Raw genomic sequence first — 22,131 nt, forward strand, 5'->3', positions numbered from 1 at the left:
AGAAGACGTGACCTTAAACCACAATCCATCCCTATCCACTAAACACCTCCAGCACCATTTACCTAACAAAGCAATATTAAATTCTTTCAATCTCCTGACCCCCCAAACCACCAACCTCCTTACTCAAACAAATTGAATCCCAGTCAACCCAGGCTATTTTCCTATGATCCTCACACCCACCTCAAAAAAAATTAATTAAAATAGATTCAATGGAGGAGATTATACATGCGGGAGCTCTGAAAAAAGAAAGGGCAGAGAGGACAGGACAGACTTAAGAAGAATCAAGCGACCACCAAAAGAAAAATTCTTACTTTTCCAATCAGGCAGTCTAGACTTTATACGATCAACAACTGGTTCCCAAAAAGACAAACGTCTAGCATCACCACCAATGGGAAGGATGGAGATAGAAGATGATTTTTTTTTCAAGTGTTTTTGAGTTTTTTTTATATATAATTGTGAATTTTTTTCATGACTTTTTGGTGATGTCAAATTTCACTATTAAGTTGATTCCTTCCAAATTTCACTATCAAATTGATCTCGCATATGTGGAAGGTGACTCGACGAACTCGTCATCATTTAACAATATGCATCAATATATCTAACAATTGTATTTGACGAAGAGATATATTTGATTGAAGTTGAGCAAATTAAAGGACGGTTTAACCATTTTGAAAAATTGAAAGACCAAGTTGATCATTGGGTATAAATTAATAGACCAACATGCAGATTGAAATCATCACCGTTTAACGGACACTTCAATTTAAAGAGATAAACCAACGAAGTAAATATAATTGGTGTTTTCCAACAAAAAAAAAAAAGTTACTATTATTTCATGAGTAAATCTTTCCACAAATGTACTCTCTCTGGTCACTATTATAAGCAAAACTTCACTTTTTAGATTCATTCAATAAATGATGTATGTAGTATATATATAGACAACATACATTATTTATTGAATGAACCTAAAAAGTCAACTTTTACTTATAATAGTGACCGGAGGGAGTAGTGTCTATCTATTAAATAGAAAGAATCTAGACCTCAACATATCTATTCACTCATTTTTAAATGCATATTCCCTTAATTAAAACAAAAAATGTAACGTGGTCACAATCCCGCTAGCGTTGTCTTGAGACAGAAAGCGTAATCCGTTACAGTTATGTTTGCTTCAAACTTGCAACTTGCACATCTTCTCAAACTTATTTAACTCTTCTCTCTCTCTCTCTCGTTCTTGTCTCTTTTGAACCATATCACACATATTCTCTCGTTCTTGTAATCATGAAACACCTCAAAAACAAAAACAACACCAATTTTCATTCATCCTTGTTTTTTGTTTACATATTCCATTAGTTAGTTAGTTAGTTACTGCTTTCTAAATTCACTTTCCTTTTCTGTTTCAACCACCGACACACACCATGGTAACCGCCGTAATTCTGTTCACCGTCACGGTGGTTCTCTCATTGGCGGCAGCTACTATTTCTTCATCTCCGGTGACATTAACACTTGAAAGAGCTTTTCCTTCAAATCATGGAGTTGAATTGAGTCATCTTAAAGCATTGGATAGTTTCAGACATCAACGATTTTTGCAGTCTACTACTAGTTATGTTGTTAATTTTCCTGTTAAAGGATCCTTTGATACCTCTAAAGCTGGGTAATTTCATTTTTCTTTTACTTTATCAATTTCTGTTATCAAATGAGTTATTTTTTTGCTTTTACTTTATTAGAAATTGGAATAATAAATTGCTTGGTTTGAGCTTCAATGATAGTAATTTTATTTGTAATAATGGTTATTGGGAAATAATAGATAGTGTATGTTTGGTTACACATCATTCATTTATCTCATATAATTGATTTTGACATGTTTTGAGGTTAATGAGTAGCATATAAATGTTTGATCCATGTAGCCGACCTCACTTAGTGAGATAAGGTTTGGTTGTTGTTGTATGTTTGGACTTTGGAGGTTCTCTCCTTCAATCCTCTTTGTTGTTTGGTTTCCCCTTGTTGGAATTCAAGAATTCAAAAATGAGCGGTTAGTTATACATCGATTAGAAATAAGATAAATGAATGATGTGTAAGAGCAGTAGTGACTTATATATTCAATACATTTTCTTGGTTGTCGTGACCATTTAGCATGTTGTTACTCCCATTTTTTCCCGGACTCTCCAACAAGTGGTATCATAACACTTGTTCGGCTTGATGGAGGAGAGTGTGTGGATTTAAGTGTGATAGATCGAATATAGGGATTGGGAGACTCACACTTGAGGGGAGATTGTTGGAATTCAAGTGTGGGTGGTTGGTCGAACGTTGACTAGGAATTAGTTAAATGAGTGATATATAAGAGGTAACTTATATACCCGGATATTTTGGCCTTTTAGCCTCTTGTTGCTCCCGGTTCTTCTCCAGACTCCCTAACACCTCTTGCTTTGCTTTATGTTTTCTGCTTGTCAAATATTGGATTTTTAAAAAAATAAAAATGAAATTTGTGGCTTATTTCAGGCTTTACTTTACGAAGGTGAATTTGGGTACTCCTCCAAGAGAATTTTATGTTCAGATTGATACTGGAAGTGATGTTCTTTGGGTTAGTTGTGCTTCCTGCATTGGTTGTCCCCAAACAAGTGGTCTCCAAGTAAATCCCTTGTTACTTTCTTTGTTAATTCAATGATATAAGCCTATAACAGTGAGATCAACATACTTGTGAGAGTTGTGAATTTTCATCCACTATTTCTGGATTTTGTTACAGATTCAGCTCAATTACTTTGACCCTAGGAGTTCATCGACATCTTCATTCATCGCTTGTTCTGACCAAAGGTGCAAGAATGGAGTACAGTCATCAGATAGCAGCTGTTCCGGTCGGAATAACCAATGCACTTATATATTCGAGTATGGAGATGGTAGTGGAACATCAGGCTATTATGTGTCAGACTTTATGCATTTTGCTAGTATTACTGAGGAATCTTTGTTGTCAAACTCCTCGGCGCCTGTGGTTTTTGGGTGAGTCTGAAATGATTGAAATTAGTTTCATATTTTGACCATGTTTCGATAAATAGCTTAATTAAGCATGTATAGCATAAGTGCTTATCTATAAGTTATGTCTTTAATAAAAGATAAAATAATGTCAAATTGTTTTCATATAAGCTATAAGCTGTATTTTCCTATTATATCGTGGAGAGCTTGTGGAAATAAGTTGAAGACAACTTATGGACATGTCATAACTTGTTGCCAAAAGCTCTACTAAACAGTCTCACAAGTACTTATTACAGTAGATAAGCTCAAATAAATCAATTCAAATAGACCCTTTTTCATATTTATTGGTTTGAATGGAACAGTTGTAGCAACCAGCAGAGTGGGGACTTGACAAAGTCTGATAGAGCAATTGATGGTATATTTGGATTTGGGCAACAGGGCATGTCAGTAATTTCCCAGCTCGCTTCACAAGGAATGGCACCAAGAGTTTTCTCACACTGCTTGAAAGGAGATAGTAGCGGTGGCGGCTTATTGGTTCTTGGTGAGATTGTGGAGCCAAACATAATTTATAGTCCACTCGTTCCGTCACAGTAGGTTCTTCCATCGGAATAAAATGCTACATTTTATCTTTTCTGTACATATCATCGCTGTTTGTGATCTGATGCTATGATAAATCAGTGTAGCTACTTTAAGGCTTTAATGTATTCAAAGATGACTTTTACCCTTTAGATTATATATTTGATATTGATTGACACTATTCAGTAAGTGTTGACTTCTGTTGATTTTCTGTATATAGAAAAAGAAAAATGTTAAGTAAGTGGAGCTTCTTCCCTTTTTTCTTAGGATCCTAACAAGACGAGAGAATAATATTAGTTTAAGACTTTTATAAATGGTGTTTAAGACACATTTTTCTTAGTTTAGGACTCATCGTGGACTACTTCCTTTTTCTCTTTTCCTTTTCTTACTTTATGGTTTCCTTAAATATTTTAGAAAAGTTGAACAAGAGTTTGAAAATTTAAAGTGTTGCTGCCAGAAATTTATTTGTACTGAAATGGCCATATTCTTTCATAAAAAATTAAACATTAAGATTAATTCCGTGGTAAATATTTCAGGCCCCATTATAATCTAAATCTTCAGAGCATCTCTGTCAATGGCCAAATTTTGCCAATTGATTCGGCTATTTTTGCTACATCAAACAATAGAGGCACGATCATTGATTCCGGAACAACTTTGGCATACATTGCCGAAGAGGCTTACAGTCCCTTTATCAATGCGGTGAGTTTCAATTAGGTAATTGTTTTCTTCCAATTGATTAGTAATGGATATTGCTTCGATTATTCATGTATAATTAGCGGAAATGACATGGATTTTTTTCTATGTAAAAGGATAATCTATATTTTAACGGAAATATTGTTCTTCGTGTAGATTACAGCTGCTATTCCACAATCTGTACGCACTGTTCTTTCCAGAGGAAATCAGTGTTACTTAGTTACCAACAGGTTAACTTGGAACTGTTCATAGATGTTTAATGGATTATTTTTCTGACTTCTTTTTTCCAATCGATCCTGAAAATAGAGGATCTTGACACCCTTTCTCTACCTCTTTCTGACTATACTGTATTTAACAGCCTTGACAGCTTTCCTCAAGTAAGTCTGAATTTTGCTGGTGGTGCTTCTCTCGTTTTAGGAGCACAGGACTACCTTATAAAGCAGAATTATATTGTAAGTTTTCAATTTTCTGAGGGTTAATGTCTTGGTTGCATGATTTACACATTGATTTCAAGTTGGAGTTATTTTTTTGTATGATTGAAGATTCACCATCTATAATTTGATTTTTATTTCATTTCTGTTTCTAAGTAGCCTAGTGTGGTATATTTGAAGTTCAAATGGAAGTAGTCTGCAATTGCATGTTGTATTTTGTTATAAATATAATTGGTTAGATTTTATCATTCCTATGCCTTGCTAGTCCTCTTCTGTGTGCTTTACGAAAGGTATAGAGGGTATTAAACGCTGCTATTCGATTTTCATATTCCAACCGGAAACAAATGTTGAGCTACTTCATGGTTAATTTAGGACATTGCTGGCTTGTATGAGTAAATGCATGTGTTTTATTTTTCATTTACATCGCACTGTTATGAACTTATGATAGTACTTTTAATTTTTTTTCTATAATGAATGTTATGTCACTAATTGAATGATAAACATTGTATTTTACAGGGAGATGGATCAGTGTGGTGTATTGGCTTTCAGAAAATTGCAGGTCAAGATATAACAATTCTAGGAGGTAATGTATAATGCCAGTTCGAAAACTTTACTTCGTATACTATATTGACGCTGATCCTTCTGTAATATATCATAAAATGAGTATGGCATTTGACTGAAGTGTGTTAAACTAATATAATTGAATCTTGAAGATATAATTAGGTACATAATTCTTATGTTAATTACCAATCAGTCTGCCAGAATATCAGTTTATGATACTAACAAAATTATTCTTTTCTGGCAGACCTTGTATTGAAAGACAGAATTTTTGTCTATGATCTTGCTGGTCAACGCATTGGATGGGCTAACTATGACTGTAAGTTTTAGCTGCAGAAAATTATACGCTCATAGTAATCGATACATACATATAGGGAGAGACTCTGATGAGAACATTTTTTTTATTATGAGTAATGAGAACAATGAATAATAGTTGTCTGATTAACATGAATGAAAATCGATGGCTGAGATTATATTTTGTTAAAAATAGATATTAGTGACCTAGAACCATGAGATGCTGAGATGAATTGTCTGTATATGGTTTATCTTCAGCAGTTCAGCATCAGATTCTAACATGTTCAATATAAAATTTAATCTAGGCTCCTTGTCGGTTAATGTTTCTGCATCATCTGGTAACGGCAGAAGTGAGTTTGTTAATGCGGGAAACATAAGTGGAAGCACTTCTCTACGTGATGGATCTCACAAGTTGATAAAGAGAAGAGTGGTCATTGCTATATTCATGCACATAACACTAATATGCTATTTTGTATTTTTGTAGCATGTTAAATTGGAACTAATTATATTCTTTTTTTTAGTATTTGTATGTATATTCTCTTGCTGGTATATAAGTGTGAATCGGCAAGTCATATATTTTTACTTGGATTGTTGCCTTGCGCTTCCTTTCTGCACAATAGGTTTGTCAATTAATGTAACTCGCTCTTTATCAGTCTTGTAAAAATTCAATGATCACACTGATTGAATCACAAATACAAGTTATACAATTCGTTTTTTTGGAGTTTTTTCCATGCTTGGTTTTTGCATGAACATTGTTGATATCTTTCGAAGTAAAATTATTGTTGTAGGATTTGCTTCTTAACAAAATGAATGAAAGGTAAAGTTTAGTTTAGTAGTGTTTAACTGTAGGTTATTGGTGTACATATAGAGAGACGGAAGAATTGAGAAGGATATTCAAGTATTCATACCGATATTTATACATTTAGAGAGACGGAAGAATTGAGAAGGATATTTATGAGTGTTTGCTATACGAAATTTCATGGAGCGCGTGTAAATACTTACTTTCCACGTGCGCAGCAGTTTCTGCATTTTATTTTTTAAATAGTTTATAGTTCATACATACATTTAGAGAAATAAGGGTTCATTATAGTTCGCTCTCACCGGTCATTACACGCACGGTCTTGTACCTTTCTGAACCAGGGTTTCCGCTCATCATATTTACACTTCCTCAGTTTCTGCTTACCATCACAGTTGCCATTGATTCATAGCAATAAGACAGAATTTTATTTCAATTTTATCAACAAGTATTTTGGGTACTTATTGTTTTTCTATATCATTAGTAGAAGAATGTATTGTGCCAATTAATTGAGGTTCCATTTATTTACTTGTGTTATGATTTTTTTTTAATTGGTTGTGTTAGTGCAAGAAAGATTTGAGTCTTGTGATGAACCGGAAACAAATGCAGAACAGAAAAAGGTTAATGATTGTTTAGAAAAAGGTTAAGATTTGAAGATGAAGTTATTGCGTATTACATGAATTATGTTGAACGTAGTGTTTTGAAATTGCTAAAATAAGTTCGCAAAAATGAAGATGATGGAAAAATATTACTTTAGCATGTAGTCGAACTAGACAGCATGTGAGTCAGTCACAGAATCTGTTTGAAGTCAAATCCTATAACAAAAACACAGTGTAAGGCCAGGTTGAATGTATGTAGGTGTGTAGACGGAACAATTATAGTTTCAAGTGTTGTTCTTGATCATAATCATGAACTAATTTGTGATGCAGATGAATAAAAGTTTAGCTACTTGGTGATTTTTTTTTTTTGCTGTGTTGAGTGCAGCTTTGCTCTGCTGTCTATTTGCTCAAATAACAATAATTACAGTTTTTTTTCCACAATTATGTAAGACAGGAAGTTGCTCATTGCACAGGGCTGGAACCACTCTTGCTTGAAACACACTTCTAATCCATACAAAACATATATCTAGTGTATCCTTATCTAGCAACAAAACTAGGATGTCTTCATCTTCTTCTATTTCAAACTTTATTATCTTGAAAAAGTTTAATGTGAATATTCACCCTCTTAGGGCTTCAATACTTAAAGAAGTGATTTGGAACCCTCCAATTACTAACCGGATGAAATGTAAAACAGATGGAACCTCAATCTGTAGAGCATCTTCTTGTGTTGGAATTTTCAGGAACAATGAATTTGAGTTTCTTCGTGGTTTTGCAGAAAATTTGGGCGCTGGCGCTGCTATTGAGATAGCTTCTACTAAAAATTGGAGAAACCTATGTTTGGAGATTGATTCAACTCTAGTTATCTTGGCTTTCAAGTCTTCTGGTTTGATACTTTGGAGCCTAAGAAACGAGTGGTTCAATTGCAAGATCCTTGTTAGAAACATGAATCTCACTGTGTCTCATGTTTTTTTTACCTCTTTTTCATGGGAATAAGTCTTACCATGAAAACTTATTCAAGCATTTTGACCAAGCTTTTCTTTAACTTGATTGCATTTTTTTACGGTTCCAATTTCGAATTACTAATAATTTGAGTCCTGTTGAGGTCTTGGTTGTATTTTCCTTCTTTTTTTTTTTGGAATATAAACCTGATTTGTTGGAGGTTGTCCAGGTTTTTTTTTTTTTTGACAAGAGATTTTTATTGATTGTTAATCTACACCATTTCACTTTCGTCAAAAACAAGATAAAATTGCATTATCGTACTAAAAAATCTAAGAGGATAAGAGAAAATCAACTCAGATTTAAAAAGTTTACTGACGGTTTAAAGCAATAATTGAATCTTAAGTTTGTATGAAAAAAACAACGTATCTAGCTTAATGTAATTTCAACTGTCAACTATTCATATATTTAAATTTTACGAAAGCTATAAAAGAATGGTGTACAAATGACCTCTTTTTTTAAAAAAGAATCAGCCTTCTTTTTTTTTTTTTGGTTACAAAAAGAATCAGCCTTCCTATGTTCATAATTTTTTTTCATCGTTTAAAAAAAAATTATATATTTCTTAAATCTTCCTCTTTCCACTAATTTTCTGCTCAATATTAACTCCCATTGACAAAAGGTTTAAATTTACTAAGTTTTTTTTTTTGAACAGACCAAAATGAAATAAAGGGTGATTCATCTCGCACAAGGTGTGCAAAAGAGAACCACCCACCAAGTTAATTGCAAAGTATTTATATAAACCTTCGACTAGCAAGTAAGATATAATTTCAAAATATTTATAACCATAAACATCGTGGAACCATATTACCACAATTCAAAATATTTATATCCATGGATGGTGGCAAGCATAAGTTGCATAACCAAAAGCTATGTAGTACTTGTAAAACCATATTAAAACCAAAAAGGTCCACCCAAAAAAACAGATGGCAACATAAGTTTCATATTAAAAAAAAACATGGTAAATAAAGGAGCATCTAAATCCCCCCTCCAAACTTGTAACCAATGTCAACAGTAGAACATAACGTCCTTGACATTTTCCATTACGGAGGGCAGGGTCGACACAAAGTTGGTGTTACTTCTGTTACCCGATGCAGAACCAGAATCAGAATTGTCAACTTCATTCAGGTAGTAGCGAGCTCGGAATGCTAATAGGTGTGCATAGTAAGCTGGAGGAACTGCATAAAAGGATCAACATTTTAGTTAAATTATGTTTCATATGGCTTACAAAAAAGCACACAGAATATTGAGTTGACAAACCTATTGACACTGAACGAGTACACCTTGCATAACTGAAAATTGAAAAAAGAAAATATGAGGGCTTCTAAAATTAAATGAAAACAGTAGTTTAAAGTAGAAAAATAAATGAAAAGGTTCGTTCATACGTGTAACATAAGTTATTGGTCAAGCTCTGCAACTGATCAGCACTGAAGCCATTTTCATCAAACAACACGTGATAATGAGTTGGTCGACTAGTCCCCTGAAAAACAAAGACATTCAAATGGAAACAGCACAGATTGGTTAAATGCCAATTGAGCAACTAGAACATATGAGCATAGAAAGTTAATGAAACTAGTAAGTATTACTTGAATCCCAGCATGGCTGTTCAGATAAAAATCAAATTCCCTTGGATGGCAAATGGATGTGTCTACCACAGTTCCTTTGACAAAATTTCAATGAACACAATCAGTAAATATAAATAAATTGGCATGAGAAGAGCATGCAGGCAAGAAAAAAATTGAAAAAAACCTGGCATTATATTTCCACTTCGATCTGTCTGATCGTTACTGGTGGGAAAGAGACGGGTGTGATGTCTCTTTTGGACCACCACAAAAGTAACTCTTGGCAGATAATTGTTCTCTAGTGAGACACAAGCCTGAGAACCAAATTAAAAGTTTAACAGACATAAAACTCATGTAATTATGAAAAAATGAAACAATTTCAATCAAATAAGCAAGAAAAATATTGAGAACTGCTTAATTCTATCTACAAGGAACTTGCATAGTAGGTACAACCAATAACAGCAAGAGTGTTTCCATGTTACACTATGTTCTGTGGTTAATTGCTGCAGGAACATTTGGTGGGGAGCAAGTTCAAACCCGCAGAGTCCCTCTACCCCAATTATTGTGTATGTGACATCAGCCGCTATGGCCCTTTGAAAACAAACAACAAAAGTATGGAGTTAAAAATGCCATACCTTTCGAATCGCATCCATCTCATAAAGCAAAACCTGACTAAACTGCCCTTCACTTACTCCATCTCTGATAATCACAAATTAATATTGTAAAAAAATCATATTAAATACATACATAATAGAAATAACTATTTAATCGTTCAATTAAAACCAAGTCCAACCTGTAAAATATAATCCTGTCAGGCTTACACCTATTTGATCGATAGAAAGCCAGAAGTGACTCCCTGAAAATTAAAAGAAAAATCAGCTTTGCCTCAACACAAAGAATATAGAAATCTAACACCATTACCTTATCATTCCACTATGCACAATTCCTCTCTGTGGGTGTTCTGTTGTTTTGTACAGATCTTGAATAATTTCTTCCCGATGAGACTGGGCAGAAATAAGTCCCCTGTAGTTTGTGACTTGAGGCCAATCCATGGATGCCACCACCTATATCATTCAACAAGCAAAGAATAAAACTATTTAAATATGATATATCATAAAAAAGTTGCACATAACTATGCAAAAAGGCAAAGCTTACTGCAGCTATTGAAGGAGACGAATCTTCTCCTGGCTGAGGGTGTGTTACATCCGCACCAAATATTATCGTTGGTTTATCAGTTAAAAGAGGAATTTTTCTTTCAATGGCATCATGCAATACCGTGTTGCGGCCACCAACCTAGACAATCAAGAATGATATATTTAACACTTAGAAGCAATCAAATAAAAATATAGAACCAAGCATACTATTTATTGGATAATAACTTGGACCTTAACATTAATTTTCAAAGCCACATTCTCCAGATACTGCTTACTCAGCTTTGCTGCTTGATTTGGTTTAACACACTGAGTCACAATTCCTATTCTTGTTTCACATACACGCTTTATTTCATCTGCAAAACAAAACAAAGCAATTCAATCATGTAAAACCAAACCTTCAAATTTAATTTGGACTTTATAGAAAACTAACCATAAAACCTCCCCTTGGAATCAGGCAAAACTACTATCAACAGTTGCAGTCTATCTTTCGGGTTTGTACTATTAAGTTTTGCCTTGCAGTTCTTGTCTAATTTCTCAAGCTCTTTCTCAATTTGATTTGAATTTGCTGGGGCTATAGGTACCAAAGGATCTCTGTTGAAAATCTGGTACAAGATTCAAACAGGTAAAAGAGGTTGTCAAAATTATTGGGAAGCATATAATAATTATTAAATGAAATAGTACAAACAAACAACATACTATTCCCTTGGCTTGACACATATTAACCAACTCCGCACAAAATTGAGTTGGGTTCAATCTAGAAAAGCTAAGGCAACTCCAAAATTGCACCGTGCCACCATTAACCACTTTCTACAAAATAAAAAGGTCAACATTGATCAACAATTTAACCATTGTCATAGGAAAGAATCTAATATCTAATATTAAAATCATATTAATTTAGATTGTCACATGTTAACATAAGATCGAACACACAAGTTAAATAAAATTCAAGAGGACCATATGCTTCACAAGCACAAAAGTAAAGTATAAAGACCACAATAATTTGAAAGCATTCATACAAAAAGGATTCATCATACATGTCTAATCATATTCCATTGACCCATCCTGGGTTCAATTTTTGAATCTCCGCCATTTCCATGATATTTGAGCTACAGTTGGAAAAGAAAATTAAATATTATTAAATATCACAAAACAAGATAAATAGATAAATTTTATTAAGCATAAACCTAGGTATACCATCGGGGGAGGCAAAACACGGGCATCAACCAATGCAAGTTCCTCCCTTACATTGATACCAAACTCTCTTGCGACTTTATCTGCGTTGAAACCGTGCTGCTTCACAATCTACCAGGAAAAGAAATGCCAATTATGAGGGGGGAAAAAACATGCACACAAACACAACCTGTATAAATATATAACTTCTGTAAAAAAAAAAAAATATTGATATATTATGAAACATACCTTTTTAATATCACTTTCTCTCTGATGAGGACGCTGACAGGTGGCCCTTAAAAGGTTTGTTACTTGCTCTTCGTTTAATCTTTTGGTGTACCTTTGTCCAGACTCAATTTGACAAAGCTATAACAAATACATCACAACAGATTTTAGGTCCAACACAATGTCCACAAAACATTATGCAGAACATAAACACAGACACAGACGGAGAAAGTAGTGAAGAGAAAAACCTCCATTGGAACAAACATAGGCCTCGTGTCACTTCCAGCTTGGAGAGCAGGAAGAAGTGGATACTGTAACACAATTTCATATTTCTCATAGAAATAATCAGCAATTTTTTTCCGAGTTACTTGGTCATCAAGCTTGAACCTAAATGGATAACAAATTACAAGAGTGAAATCAAGCCTAAAGCTGTAAAAATAAAGCTTAGTCATGGACTATACAACTTGCCCCCAAACAGATCAGTAACCTTTGTAACTTGGAAGTATCACACATTACGCGCAATTTACTCCAACCCCAAAGGGATCACAAAAATGGTAAAAAAAAATATATATATTTATATATATATATATATATATAAATTGCTCACGTCAGATCTCTGAGGGGCTCTTTTGAGACACCGGTCACCTTGTAACTCCTTATGTTACCTCCATGAGATGTTCTTACCCTAAGACCTCTCAAGGCTTTCTTGATCTGACACAGAGTAAGAAAACTGGTGTTAGAACTGGACTTAGCAAGGAAAGAAAAGGAAGAAAACTAGACTTAGCATGGAATTATTAGATGATAAACGAATTATAAGTAGATCATGGCTCATTTTCTGTCACCTCATTAAATAAAAAAACATAGCATAATATTAAAAATAAAAATCCATCACAGATACCTTGACACGATCTTGATCAGACAGTGGCCTTGAAAAATTCAACTTAAAATTCTTAGAAATAAAGTCAGTCACACGAATTGGTTCATAAAAAGCCCTCGAAGAAACATCTGAAACAAAGTATCACTGGTCAAAGTCTGAAACATAGATTCAATTGAAAATACTCAAGAAAAATATTAGTAATGTGTAGATGTAATACCAATATTGAGGGACAATCCCATCTGCGTAGGCCTAAGACTTTGATAATAGCCTTTCCAATACTCGGTCCCACCGCCAAGAGGCCCCTGTGCCCCCAAACTGGGAGAGAAAAATGACCTCCCTGAAACAGTATACCTGAAAAACAGTTTATCGATTACAAACATGATCACTTACCACAAAATCAGCAAAACCAAATAAAGAACACAAAAAACAATATTGCTACATTTCAGATGGAGTTGCCCGCAAAGCAATATCAAGAGCTTGTATGGTTTCATAAGGACAATCTAGCTGCAAGCGACGGAGAAACTGTGTAAGATGGTTAAGGTCCGTCCGTGAAGCAAACTTAATTGTAACCTTAAACTCGCGTTCACGCTTTTTCCTGTGACAAAAGATAAAATCAGCAATCAGCAATTCATAAAATACATCAAAAGTAGTAGCCATGTTAACAACAAATTCTTATAATTAACACATTTTCAGCAAACTCACGCGTCAGAACCAGAAGAGGATCCTTTGTTCTCATCAACCAATTTAATCACAAAAACCTTCGAAGTAAAGGGTAAAGGACCAGCAGTAAACAGACTCTTCCTCCCATCATAGGCAGGAATGCGATTCCCAAGCATGGACTCTCGGTGCATTTTCACTAACTGGTTGATAACATCCCTTGACACTTTCTTTGAAGTAATGTCCGGCGCAAATGATACCTGAAAACAATAACCAAAATTTTCAGCCTCTCTTAACCATAACACATTGTTAACTTACTAGCATTATTGTTTCAAATTAACATAACAAACAGAAACAAAACCTGAACACTTTTAATTTGAGTTAAAAATAATACATCAGCTAAATCAAAATTTTCAGTCTCTGAACTTCCATGACACAGTGTTACTTACTAGCTTCATTTTCCAAATCAACATCAACAACAACAAACCTGAACACTTCAAATTTGAGTATAAAAAATGCACAAACATTATAAAAATTTCCATCTCAAAATCCGTAACACATAGTAACTTACCAGCATTATAGTTTCAAATCATCAAAACAAAACAAAAACAAGTAACCTGAACAATAAAAATTTGAGTTAAAAAAAAAAAAAATTACATGAGAAGAGCGTAATCAAAATTTACCGGCTCAAAAATCCAAAACACAATGTAACTGATTTGTTTTACTGTTCCAAATCAACATGATAAACAAAACCTAAAACATGTTTCAGATCAGCATAATAACACAAAACCTAAAACATGTTTCAAATCAAACATACTAAACTAAACCTAAAACAATATGTTTGAAATTAACGTAATAAACAAAACCTAAAACATAAACACTTCAAATTTGAGTTCAAACAAAAAGTATGAGAATAATCAAATTTTATTACAAAAAAAAAAATGAACGTAATCAAGAAAAAAAAATCGGTGTCTGAAAATACATAACACATTGTTAAAATTCAACATAATAAACAAAAACAAAAACTTAAACACTTAAAATGTGATTCAACAAAAAAAAAACGTATGAGAAAAATAATATACTAACATCGTAGTGATGAAGATCCTTATCAACAACTTGCAACTGGAAATGATTAGCACGAACTTGAATCTTCCTTCCTAATCGACCGAAACCAGGTCGATTCGGGAACCTCACCGCCTTCTGAGACGACGGTGCTGAAGCCGCCGCCGGAGTCGACTCTAACGTAAGCTTCTTTTCAACCTCAGAACTCGGCACTTCAGTAGAAACCGTCGCCGGAGCCAGAGCCGGAGACGGACGCGTTGGAGCAGAACTCGAACCAGCGACAACCGGAGCTGCGGTTGATGAAGCAGCGGTTACCGGAACCGGAGCAGGAACGAACGACGGAGATGGAACAGTGTGTCCGCCGCGTGAACCACGACCACCGCCGGAACGACCGCCACGTCCTGATCCTGGAGCATTGACGGATGACTGTGAAATTGCCGGAGAAGGTTGATTCCGGCGAGGATCGGGATTGTTAGCGCCACCGCGACGAGACATTGTTGAGATGAAAAACGGTTACAGGAGAGAGAAAGTGTGATTTTGTGAGAGAAGAGAAGATGAAGAAATGTGAGGAGTGAGGGAGTGAGAGAGTGGGTTTTATAAAGACGCTACTACTTCTAAGAGAAGGAAACTGAATGAATGAGAGAAGTGGGAGAAAGGAAGAAAAAAGCACTTATGGAAATTTCAAAAGTTTTTTATTATTTTTTAAATTATAAATGAATATTACAAAAATGGAATTAGCGCGTTGCGCGTTGATGATTCCGAATTTTGTGGTTACAAGTAGAGAATAAAGGTCGTTTGAGATAACATCGATTAGTATGCTTGATACCTGCAACCATAATTAAGGGAATTTAATGTCTTTGTTAATTTAATTAGGAAATGGTAGATAGTACTGCATTTGTATAGATATTTTATTTTATGACAATTTTTTATCGGAGTTCTATTGTATTTATAGTTTATTTATTTTAAAAGTTGAATAAAAAATAGTTGTAAAAATATCATTTTTAATGAGATTTTAGTTAGTCGTATTTTGAGGTAATTAGTCTTTGTAGTTGTTTGTGGAAGTTAAATTTGATTTAAAAAAAATGTGATTTTGTAAAAATAAAAAATAATTGTGAAGCAATGTGGTTTTGCAATACTCCTGGTTTTTAAAAAAACACAAATGAAAACCTAACTTGCGCCTTTGAAGCTTAAGTTAAAAAATTAAATGACGGAAAAAAAAATTCTTTAAAATTATGCATTCAACGTGGTTTTGACCAATACTAAACATTCATTAATTCATTAATTGTGTTAGAATCCATAAAGATTTTTTTTGTAATAAAAAAGAAATTTAAAGATTAAACTAGAAGAATGGAAGTCATTTATTAATTGACCAGAAAAAAAAATCAATAATTTTTTAAATTATAATAATATGATTTATTATTGTTAGCATTTATTATTGTTTATTTATTAAGATTCGTTAAGATTAAACTAAAATTAATTGTTACAAAAATAATTTTATACACCCTCCAGTCAATATTACAAACAAAAATCCACTTTTTAGATTAATTAAATAAATTATGTATGTTGTCTATAATATAGACCACATACATCATTTATTCAATACATCTAAAAAGTAGATTTTTGCTTCTAACTGTGACCATATGATGTATTTTTTAAGGAATTTTTATATTAGTATTTTTTATATTAATATTAAATATGTGAAGAAAAAAAATATATGATCAAGAAAAATGGATGCATTAGACCTGATATTTGTTTACCGGTGTTTTTGTTAAACAATAAAACTAGTTCTAAATTGTTACTGCAAGATCAAACTAGAAATACTAGGACATGTTTTGTAATGATTTTCTATATGTATGAATGTTCATCATATTCATGAATTTGCTTATGAACAAAATGAAGAAAAATATTTTATGGTGAAGATGATTGTGAAGGTGAGAAAAACACAAGAAGGGGGGTTGAATTGTGTTTTTGAAAAATTCTTCGTTTCTCCTAAAAACTGAACACACTGATCAGAAGCTAAGTGAGACAGCTTCTGAAGTGATAATCAGAATCTAAATGTAGCGGAATAAAACAGAGAGAGAGAGAGAAGAAGAACGACACAAAGCAATTATACTGGTTCCTTCCACAATCCGGAAGTAGTCCAGTCCCCCTTGCACTTCCAAGGAGATTTCACTATGAGTAATATCTGATTACAAATGCTCAAGCACACAAGCAAGAGACTTCCAATGCTCAAGCACACAAGCAAGAGACTTCCTTTGCTCAAGAACACAATCAAGAGACTTCCTGCTCAAGCACAACTGCAAGAGACTTCCTAACTAAACAAAATTACACAGAAAATTGTTTAAGGTTGAACACTTGATATACAATCAGAGGTGCTCACAATACAAATCAGATACAGACTCAATGGACTTAAGAATTTCTAAGATATGACTTTGAGACACAGAAATTCTAAGTGAATGCAGAACAATTTCAGCAGAGGTTTGGTACTTGTGAAAATCTTGTGAGTCTTTCGTTCAGCGTTCTTGCATTACCAATTCTCTAAGTCTTCACTCCTTTATATAGAGGTGTGAGAGAGACGTTGTGAAATTGCCAGCACACCAAAGAGTCGTTGTTGAAGCTTGATCTTTCACCAATAATCTTTTGCCTGATTTGGCTGTTGTCCTATGAAGAACAAATTTGAAATCCATTCCTTATCCAAAGGAACATCTATGCAGGCGAAACCGTATTCTGGAGCTGTTTTCTTGTCCTGTAGTGCGGACACAAAACAGAGTAGTGGAGAACGTGGTTGTACAATTCGTACAAAGTACAATGTCAACGCTTTCGTCCAAATTGCAAACACACGCCTTCAAACACCTTTGAAATGACCGTTGCAAACTCCACTAATCCTTTGTTTGTGTTTTCGAATCCAATAGACACCTTTTGCATTGATGATTCTTCAATTCTTGATTCTTTGCAAATCCAGTTGATATTCAGCTTCTGGTGAAATGGCTTCTGATGAGGCAGCTTCTGATGATGCAGCTTCTGATGATATGACTTCTGCAGCTTCTGATGACGCAGCTTCTGATGATGTGGCTTCTGGACCTCTTGTCTTCAGAAGCACTATTCTTCAGGAGCAGCTTACTTCAGGAGCGCTATTTCTTCAGGAGCGCTTTTTCTCTTCAGTAGCAAGATGCCTTCAGGAGCGTCCAAGCTTCAAATTTTTGTTGTTTCCATAGCTCTTTATTTGCTCATTCAGAACCAATGATGATGTAACTTTATAATTATGGTTCTGTACACTTGAACAAATATTAGCTAGTCCAATTTACAATTTTTTAATACCTTGTTATCATCAAAATCCTTTAAGGTTCATTGTTAAACACATTTTGTTCCAACAATCTCCCCCTTTTTGATGATGACAAACAAAAGTATTTAAAATTGATCAATTGTTGTTAATCTAATTAACAAGTTGACTTTGGGGTTCTGAGGTTTGTAAGCTCAGAATCTGAGGTTTGTAAGCTCAAACTCCCCCTGAGTCTGATAGTCTTTAAGGTGAGGTTTGTAAGCTCCCCCTAAGTTCTATCCAGGTTAATTAAATTCATTTTTCGCACAATAATATTATCAGAGCTTAAAAACAAAATTGAATCATTGAAAGAATTAATTTATAGATAAGAAGAATGGTTCAATTAATTTTACTTGAATTTTGATACTCCTTTGTTCGTTCATAGCTTATACCAATAAGGTAAAAAAAAATGATAGAAGGTTTTCAAAAATTTCAAATGCCATTAATGGGGCTCAGAGTCTTTAAATACTTGTCACATATACTCCCCCTTTTGTCATTATCAAAAAAAAAAAAAAATTAAAATAAATTTAAGCATAAAAGACAAAAAGATATGAGAAAAACTCAAACAGGAGAGAGTATAAAAGAAAATGAACTAAATAAGTCAGAGCAAAATATATGAACATGCATATCAATTGTCAGAAGCAGCTAAACAGTCAGAATCAGTAAGCATTCAGAAGCAAGAGAAATAAGACAAGATGGTTTCAGAAGCAAGGACTAAGAAATTTTAAAACAGACAACAAACAAAGAAAAACACAAGGGTGTGCAACTAAGGGTTGGTTTGTTGTTGTTTCTTCATCTCTTCCATTTCTTCAATCTTCTTCTTCAACAGTTCTTCAAGTTGTTGTTGCCTCTGAAGAAGAGCTTGTTCCCTTTCTCTAGCTTCTTGCTGCTGCTGTGCCATCTGTTTCTTCAGAAGCTTACACAACCTGGCTTCTCTGGTCAAGTAATCCGTTTCAAAGAAGAAAGGCTGGTTTGCCAGGAGCAGTGTAGAACTTCTTACTCTAAGACTCTGATTCAGATTTTCCATTAGCCTTCTGACTGAAGCTTGCTTGACTCTGATGCATTTAACCCTTATGCTTTCAATTAGCTCAGTTGCCCGGTTCTGAAGAGATGCCCAGGAGTCATCATATGCACTTGTGAGATCAATTGTCCTTCGTTGATCCACAAGATTATGCAACTGACTCAGGATTGAGAGAAGCTCAGAATTAATATATCCAGATTCCAGGATGTTTGAGGGTGGTTGTTCAAGGATTTCAAGATCAGAATCACTGATTTCCAAATCTTGAACAGGGTTAGGAACTGGAATGGTAAAGTGTGTTTGTGTGTTTGAAGATGAAGGCTGGTTAGAATCAATGTGTGTGGTGGAGGTTGAGTCTTGAACATTGACTAGAGAGATGTCAACATCCATGGGAGTTGGTTCTGGAGAGTGTTCAGGTAAAGGTTGAAATTCAGTTTCAGTTGGTGGTTGTTGTGGTGAAGTTGTTGTTTGATTGTTGAGTTGGGGGTCAATGATGGCTATTGGTGATTGTGGGGGTGTTGTGGGTTTTTGTGGTTCAGGTGTTTGTTGATGGGGGTTTTCTGAAACAACATTTTCAGAAGCAGCTGCTTCTGGAGTTGTTTCAGAGGCCTTTTCTGAAGTAAATTTGTCTATGGGTAACTCACCTGAGTAGTGGAGAGCAAGATTGTCTAAGACAGAAGTGTCTTCTATTGGTTCAGGTGCTGATGGTGAAGAGGGTGAAATGGGGAGAGAGGTGACTGGAATCTGAATTACTTGATCTGCAGGGCCAGCTTCAGAAGTGATCTTCTGTGGATCAGCAGATTGAGAAACTGCTTCTGAAGTTCCCTCTTCTGGAGCATTTTCAAAGACGAGCATCATATCGTCTTCCTCATTGTCTTCAGTAGGTTTACCAGCAATGGCTCTTACTTCAGCCAGTTTATCTTTGTAGAACCTATCACAGTCCTCCAATCCCAAAGCCTTGAGCTTTTCATCTCTTTGATGAGTGTATTGAGCTTTTTGATCCTTTCTTTCTGATATAAGATCAGCAGCACGTTCATCTGCCATCCTTTTCTTTATTCCTGTCATCTCAACCATAGGACTCACAAGTTGAAGGGGAGCCTTCTTCTTCTTCAGCTTGGGATCAGCCTCCTCTTTCTCTATTTCTTCAAGAGCTTCATCCAGCTGCTCTTGAGTGATTACCAAGTCTGCCTTACCTTTTCTCCTCTTCTGTGGAATAGAAGCAGCACCAACCTTCTGCATCTTTCCTTTTTCCTTGATAAAAACAGGTTTAGCAACTTCTGACTCAGTACTAGTTCTGGCCTTCTTTCCTTTAGTAGGAGCAGCTTCTGATTCAGAACTAGTTCTGGCCCTTTTCCCTTCAGGTGCCTCAGAAACAGCAGCTTCTGACACAGCAACTGCCTTGGCCTTCTTGCCTTTCCCTTTAGCAAGAGCAGCTTCCTCCTGAGACCTTGCATCTTCCTCCAAGACGTACTCAGCTACTGATTGAACTAGGAAATCAGAGTCACTTTCCTTAAAGATGGGAGGAAAGTCCCTGATTATCTCAGTTTCAGCAGTTGTCATTTCTAACCACTTTTCATCTTTAGGGGCTTCTTTGATGAACTTCATAGAGCATAAGCTCCTGCTACTGATAGTCCTTTCAGCAGTAGAGACTACGAAACATTTATCAGAAGCACTCCTTGTCCTTTTTAAGAACTCCAGCACCCTTCCTTGATGAAAGATTTCAGAAAGCAATCTTCCATAGGGTACTTGTTTTCTTCCTCTTGTAGTGCTTTCGTTTATGGCCCAGCAGAGATGATCCATTACATATCTGGGGAAGTTTATCTTTTCAAGATTGGTCATGAAATAAATTGCTAGCTTCTGTTGGTTGTTGGGTTGGTCAGACCCTCCTGCTCTTTGAAAGAAGCAATCATTACTGAATTTCACCAACATTCTGTTGTGAATCTCCATCTCTGAAGGCTTGGCATCTTTCTTTCCACCCAGAAGAGAGTTGTAGTAACCTTTTAGCAGGACATCTTCCTTCCTGACTATTTCTTGGAATCTTCCCTCTGCATGCATCTTACAAGCTTTAGCTATAACGTCCTCAGTGATGGTTATAGGAATGCCCATCACTTCAGATCTTATTTCTAAGCTATCAAATGATGTAGGATTCATATCCATGACCATTTTCCCTTTCTTTGACCCCGCTTGTTTGCTTACGACTTTTGCAGGCTTTTCATTGTACACTTCAGCTTTTAACCAAAAGTCCTTGACCAAGTTCACATATGTTGGCCCATTTAGCATCTTGAAATACTCAGACATCATCTGAGTTTCTATCAAACCTTCCATGTTTACTTCATACTTCTTGAGTGAAGCAAAATCCACCGGTGACTCTACTTGAACTATTAAGGATTCCCATGGAATATCCATAGTCTTCTTTTTGTAGATGGACCCAGATTCTGATACGCTTTGCTTGTTTGATGTAGATTCTGAAACTTTTGAGCTTGATGATGCCATTTGATGATTTACGAAGATTTGAAGAAGATGAAGATTTTAGGGTTCTAAGGTTGAGAGAATGCGCTTACTTCGCAAGAGGTTTGAGAGCAAATGTGTTTGTTGTGAGTGAGTAGTGTGTGAATTGTCAAAGTGTTAAAAGTAAAACGATTGCAATTCAAAAGAGACAAACAAACATAACATTAATGACAAAATTGGGGGCGCGTGAAAAGTACTTTCAAAGCTTTTAAATCATCATTGCCCTTTTAGTTATACACCAACACATATAGGCCACGTAAGAAGTTCACAGAGTAACTACCAAGTTAGTGGGCCAGAAGTTACTTTTTAAAAGGTAACTTCCAACGTTTCCACTAATTCAACTATTCAGAAGCAACAAATCCAGCTTCTGGACTTCAGATGCTGACGTCATCATCAGAAGCGAGTTTTCCTCAGAACCTCAATAAAGAGCTTCTGATGGACTACCGCTTCTGAACTAACTTCAGAACCTAAAATCCTATTCAGGAGCAAGCAAGCATTTAATCAGATACAAAGTGCATGTTCAAATTTTTCTTTATAAAATCAAATCTTTCAACAGTTAAAGGCTTAGTAAATATATCAGCCCATTGATTTTCAGTATCAATGAATTGTATATCTAAAATTCCTTTTTGAACATAATCTCTGATAAAATGGTGTTTGATTTCAATGTGCTTCGCTCTT

General features: G+C 34.9%; 2 protein-coding genes across 2 annotated transcripts; one reads left to right on the forward strand and one right to left on the reverse strand.

Moving 5' to 3' along the window:
* Nucleotides 1–1,224: 1,224 nt before the first annotated feature.
* On the forward strand, nt 1,225–6,220 carry LOC146930242 (aspartic proteinase 36-like). Its single transcript, XM_085701836.1, has 10 exons — nt 1,225–1,648; nt 2,494–2,623; nt 2,738–2,988; nt 3,324–3,551; nt 4,074–4,236; nt 4,387–4,460; nt 4,589–4,682; nt 5,178–5,244; nt 5,467–5,538; nt 5,819–6,220. The coding sequence occupies exons 1-10, from the start codon at nt 1,413–1,415 to the stop codon at nt 5,995–5,997; spliced, it is 1,494 nt and encodes a 497-aa protein (XP_085557962.1). The 5' UTR covers nt 1,225–1,412; the 3' UTR covers nt 5,998–6,220.
* Nucleotides 6,221–8,665: 2,445 nt separating this feature from the next.
* On the reverse strand, nt 8,666–15,174 carry LOC146930243 (protein argonaute 5-like). The gene is made up of 22 exons (XM_085701835.1): nt 14,633–15,174; nt 13,592–13,806; nt 13,329–13,484; nt 13,107–13,240; nt 12,911–13,017; nt 12,620–12,723; nt 12,261–12,399; nt 12,037–12,153; nt 11,812–11,919; nt 11,652–11,723; nt 11,314–11,424; nt 11,048–11,219; nt 10,849–10,970; nt 10,619–10,756; nt 10,385–10,527; nt 10,257–10,319; nt 10,099–10,162; nt 9,651–9,777; nt 9,488–9,561; nt 9,287–9,381; nt 9,162–9,193; nt 8,666–9,079 (listed from the first exon to the last, which is right to left on the reverse strand). Exons 1-22 carry the CDS (start codon nt 15,101–15,103, stop codon nt 8,910–8,912), a joined length of 2,934 nt encoding a protein of 977 aa, XP_085557961.1. The 5' UTR covers nt 15,104–15,174; the 3' UTR covers nt 8,666–8,909.
* Between the last annotated feature and the right edge of the window lie 6,957 nt (nt 15,175–22,131).

The sequence above is a fragment of the Medicago sativa genome, chromosome 4, assembly GCF_051527215.1.
Source record: "Medicago sativa cultivar Bolivia chromosome 4, Bolivia_mono, whole genome shotgun sequence".
NCBI classification, from domain to species: Eukaryota; Viridiplantae; Streptophyta; class Magnoliopsida; order Fabales; family Fabaceae; genus Medicago; species Medicago sativa.

Coding starts and splice junctions, on each gene's coding strand:
- LOC146930243 (XM_085701835.1), bottom strand. CDS start 15,103: ATGTCTCGTCGCGGTGGCGCTAACAATCCCGATCCTCGCCGGAATCAA. Junction 9,562..9,650: donor AAGTGGAAATATAATGCCAG/GTTTTTTTCAAT, acceptor ATTTTGTCAAAG/GAACTGTGGTAGACACATCC. Junction 9,382..9,487: donor ACAGCCATGCTGGGATTCAA/GTAATACTTACT, acceptor TTTGTTTTTCAG/GGGACTAGTCGACCAACTCA.
- LOC146930242 (XM_085701836.1), top strand. CDS start 1,413: ATGGTAACCGCCGTAATTCTGTTCACCGTCACGGTGGTTCTCTCATTG. Junction 4,237..4,386: donor ACAGTCCCTTTATCAATGCG/GTGAGTTTCAAT, acceptor TTCTTCGTGTAG/ATTACAGCTGCTATTCCACA. Junction 4,461..4,588: donor TGTTACTTAGTTACCAACAG/GTTAACTTGGAA, acceptor TGTATTTAACAG/CCTTGACAGCTTTCCTCAAG.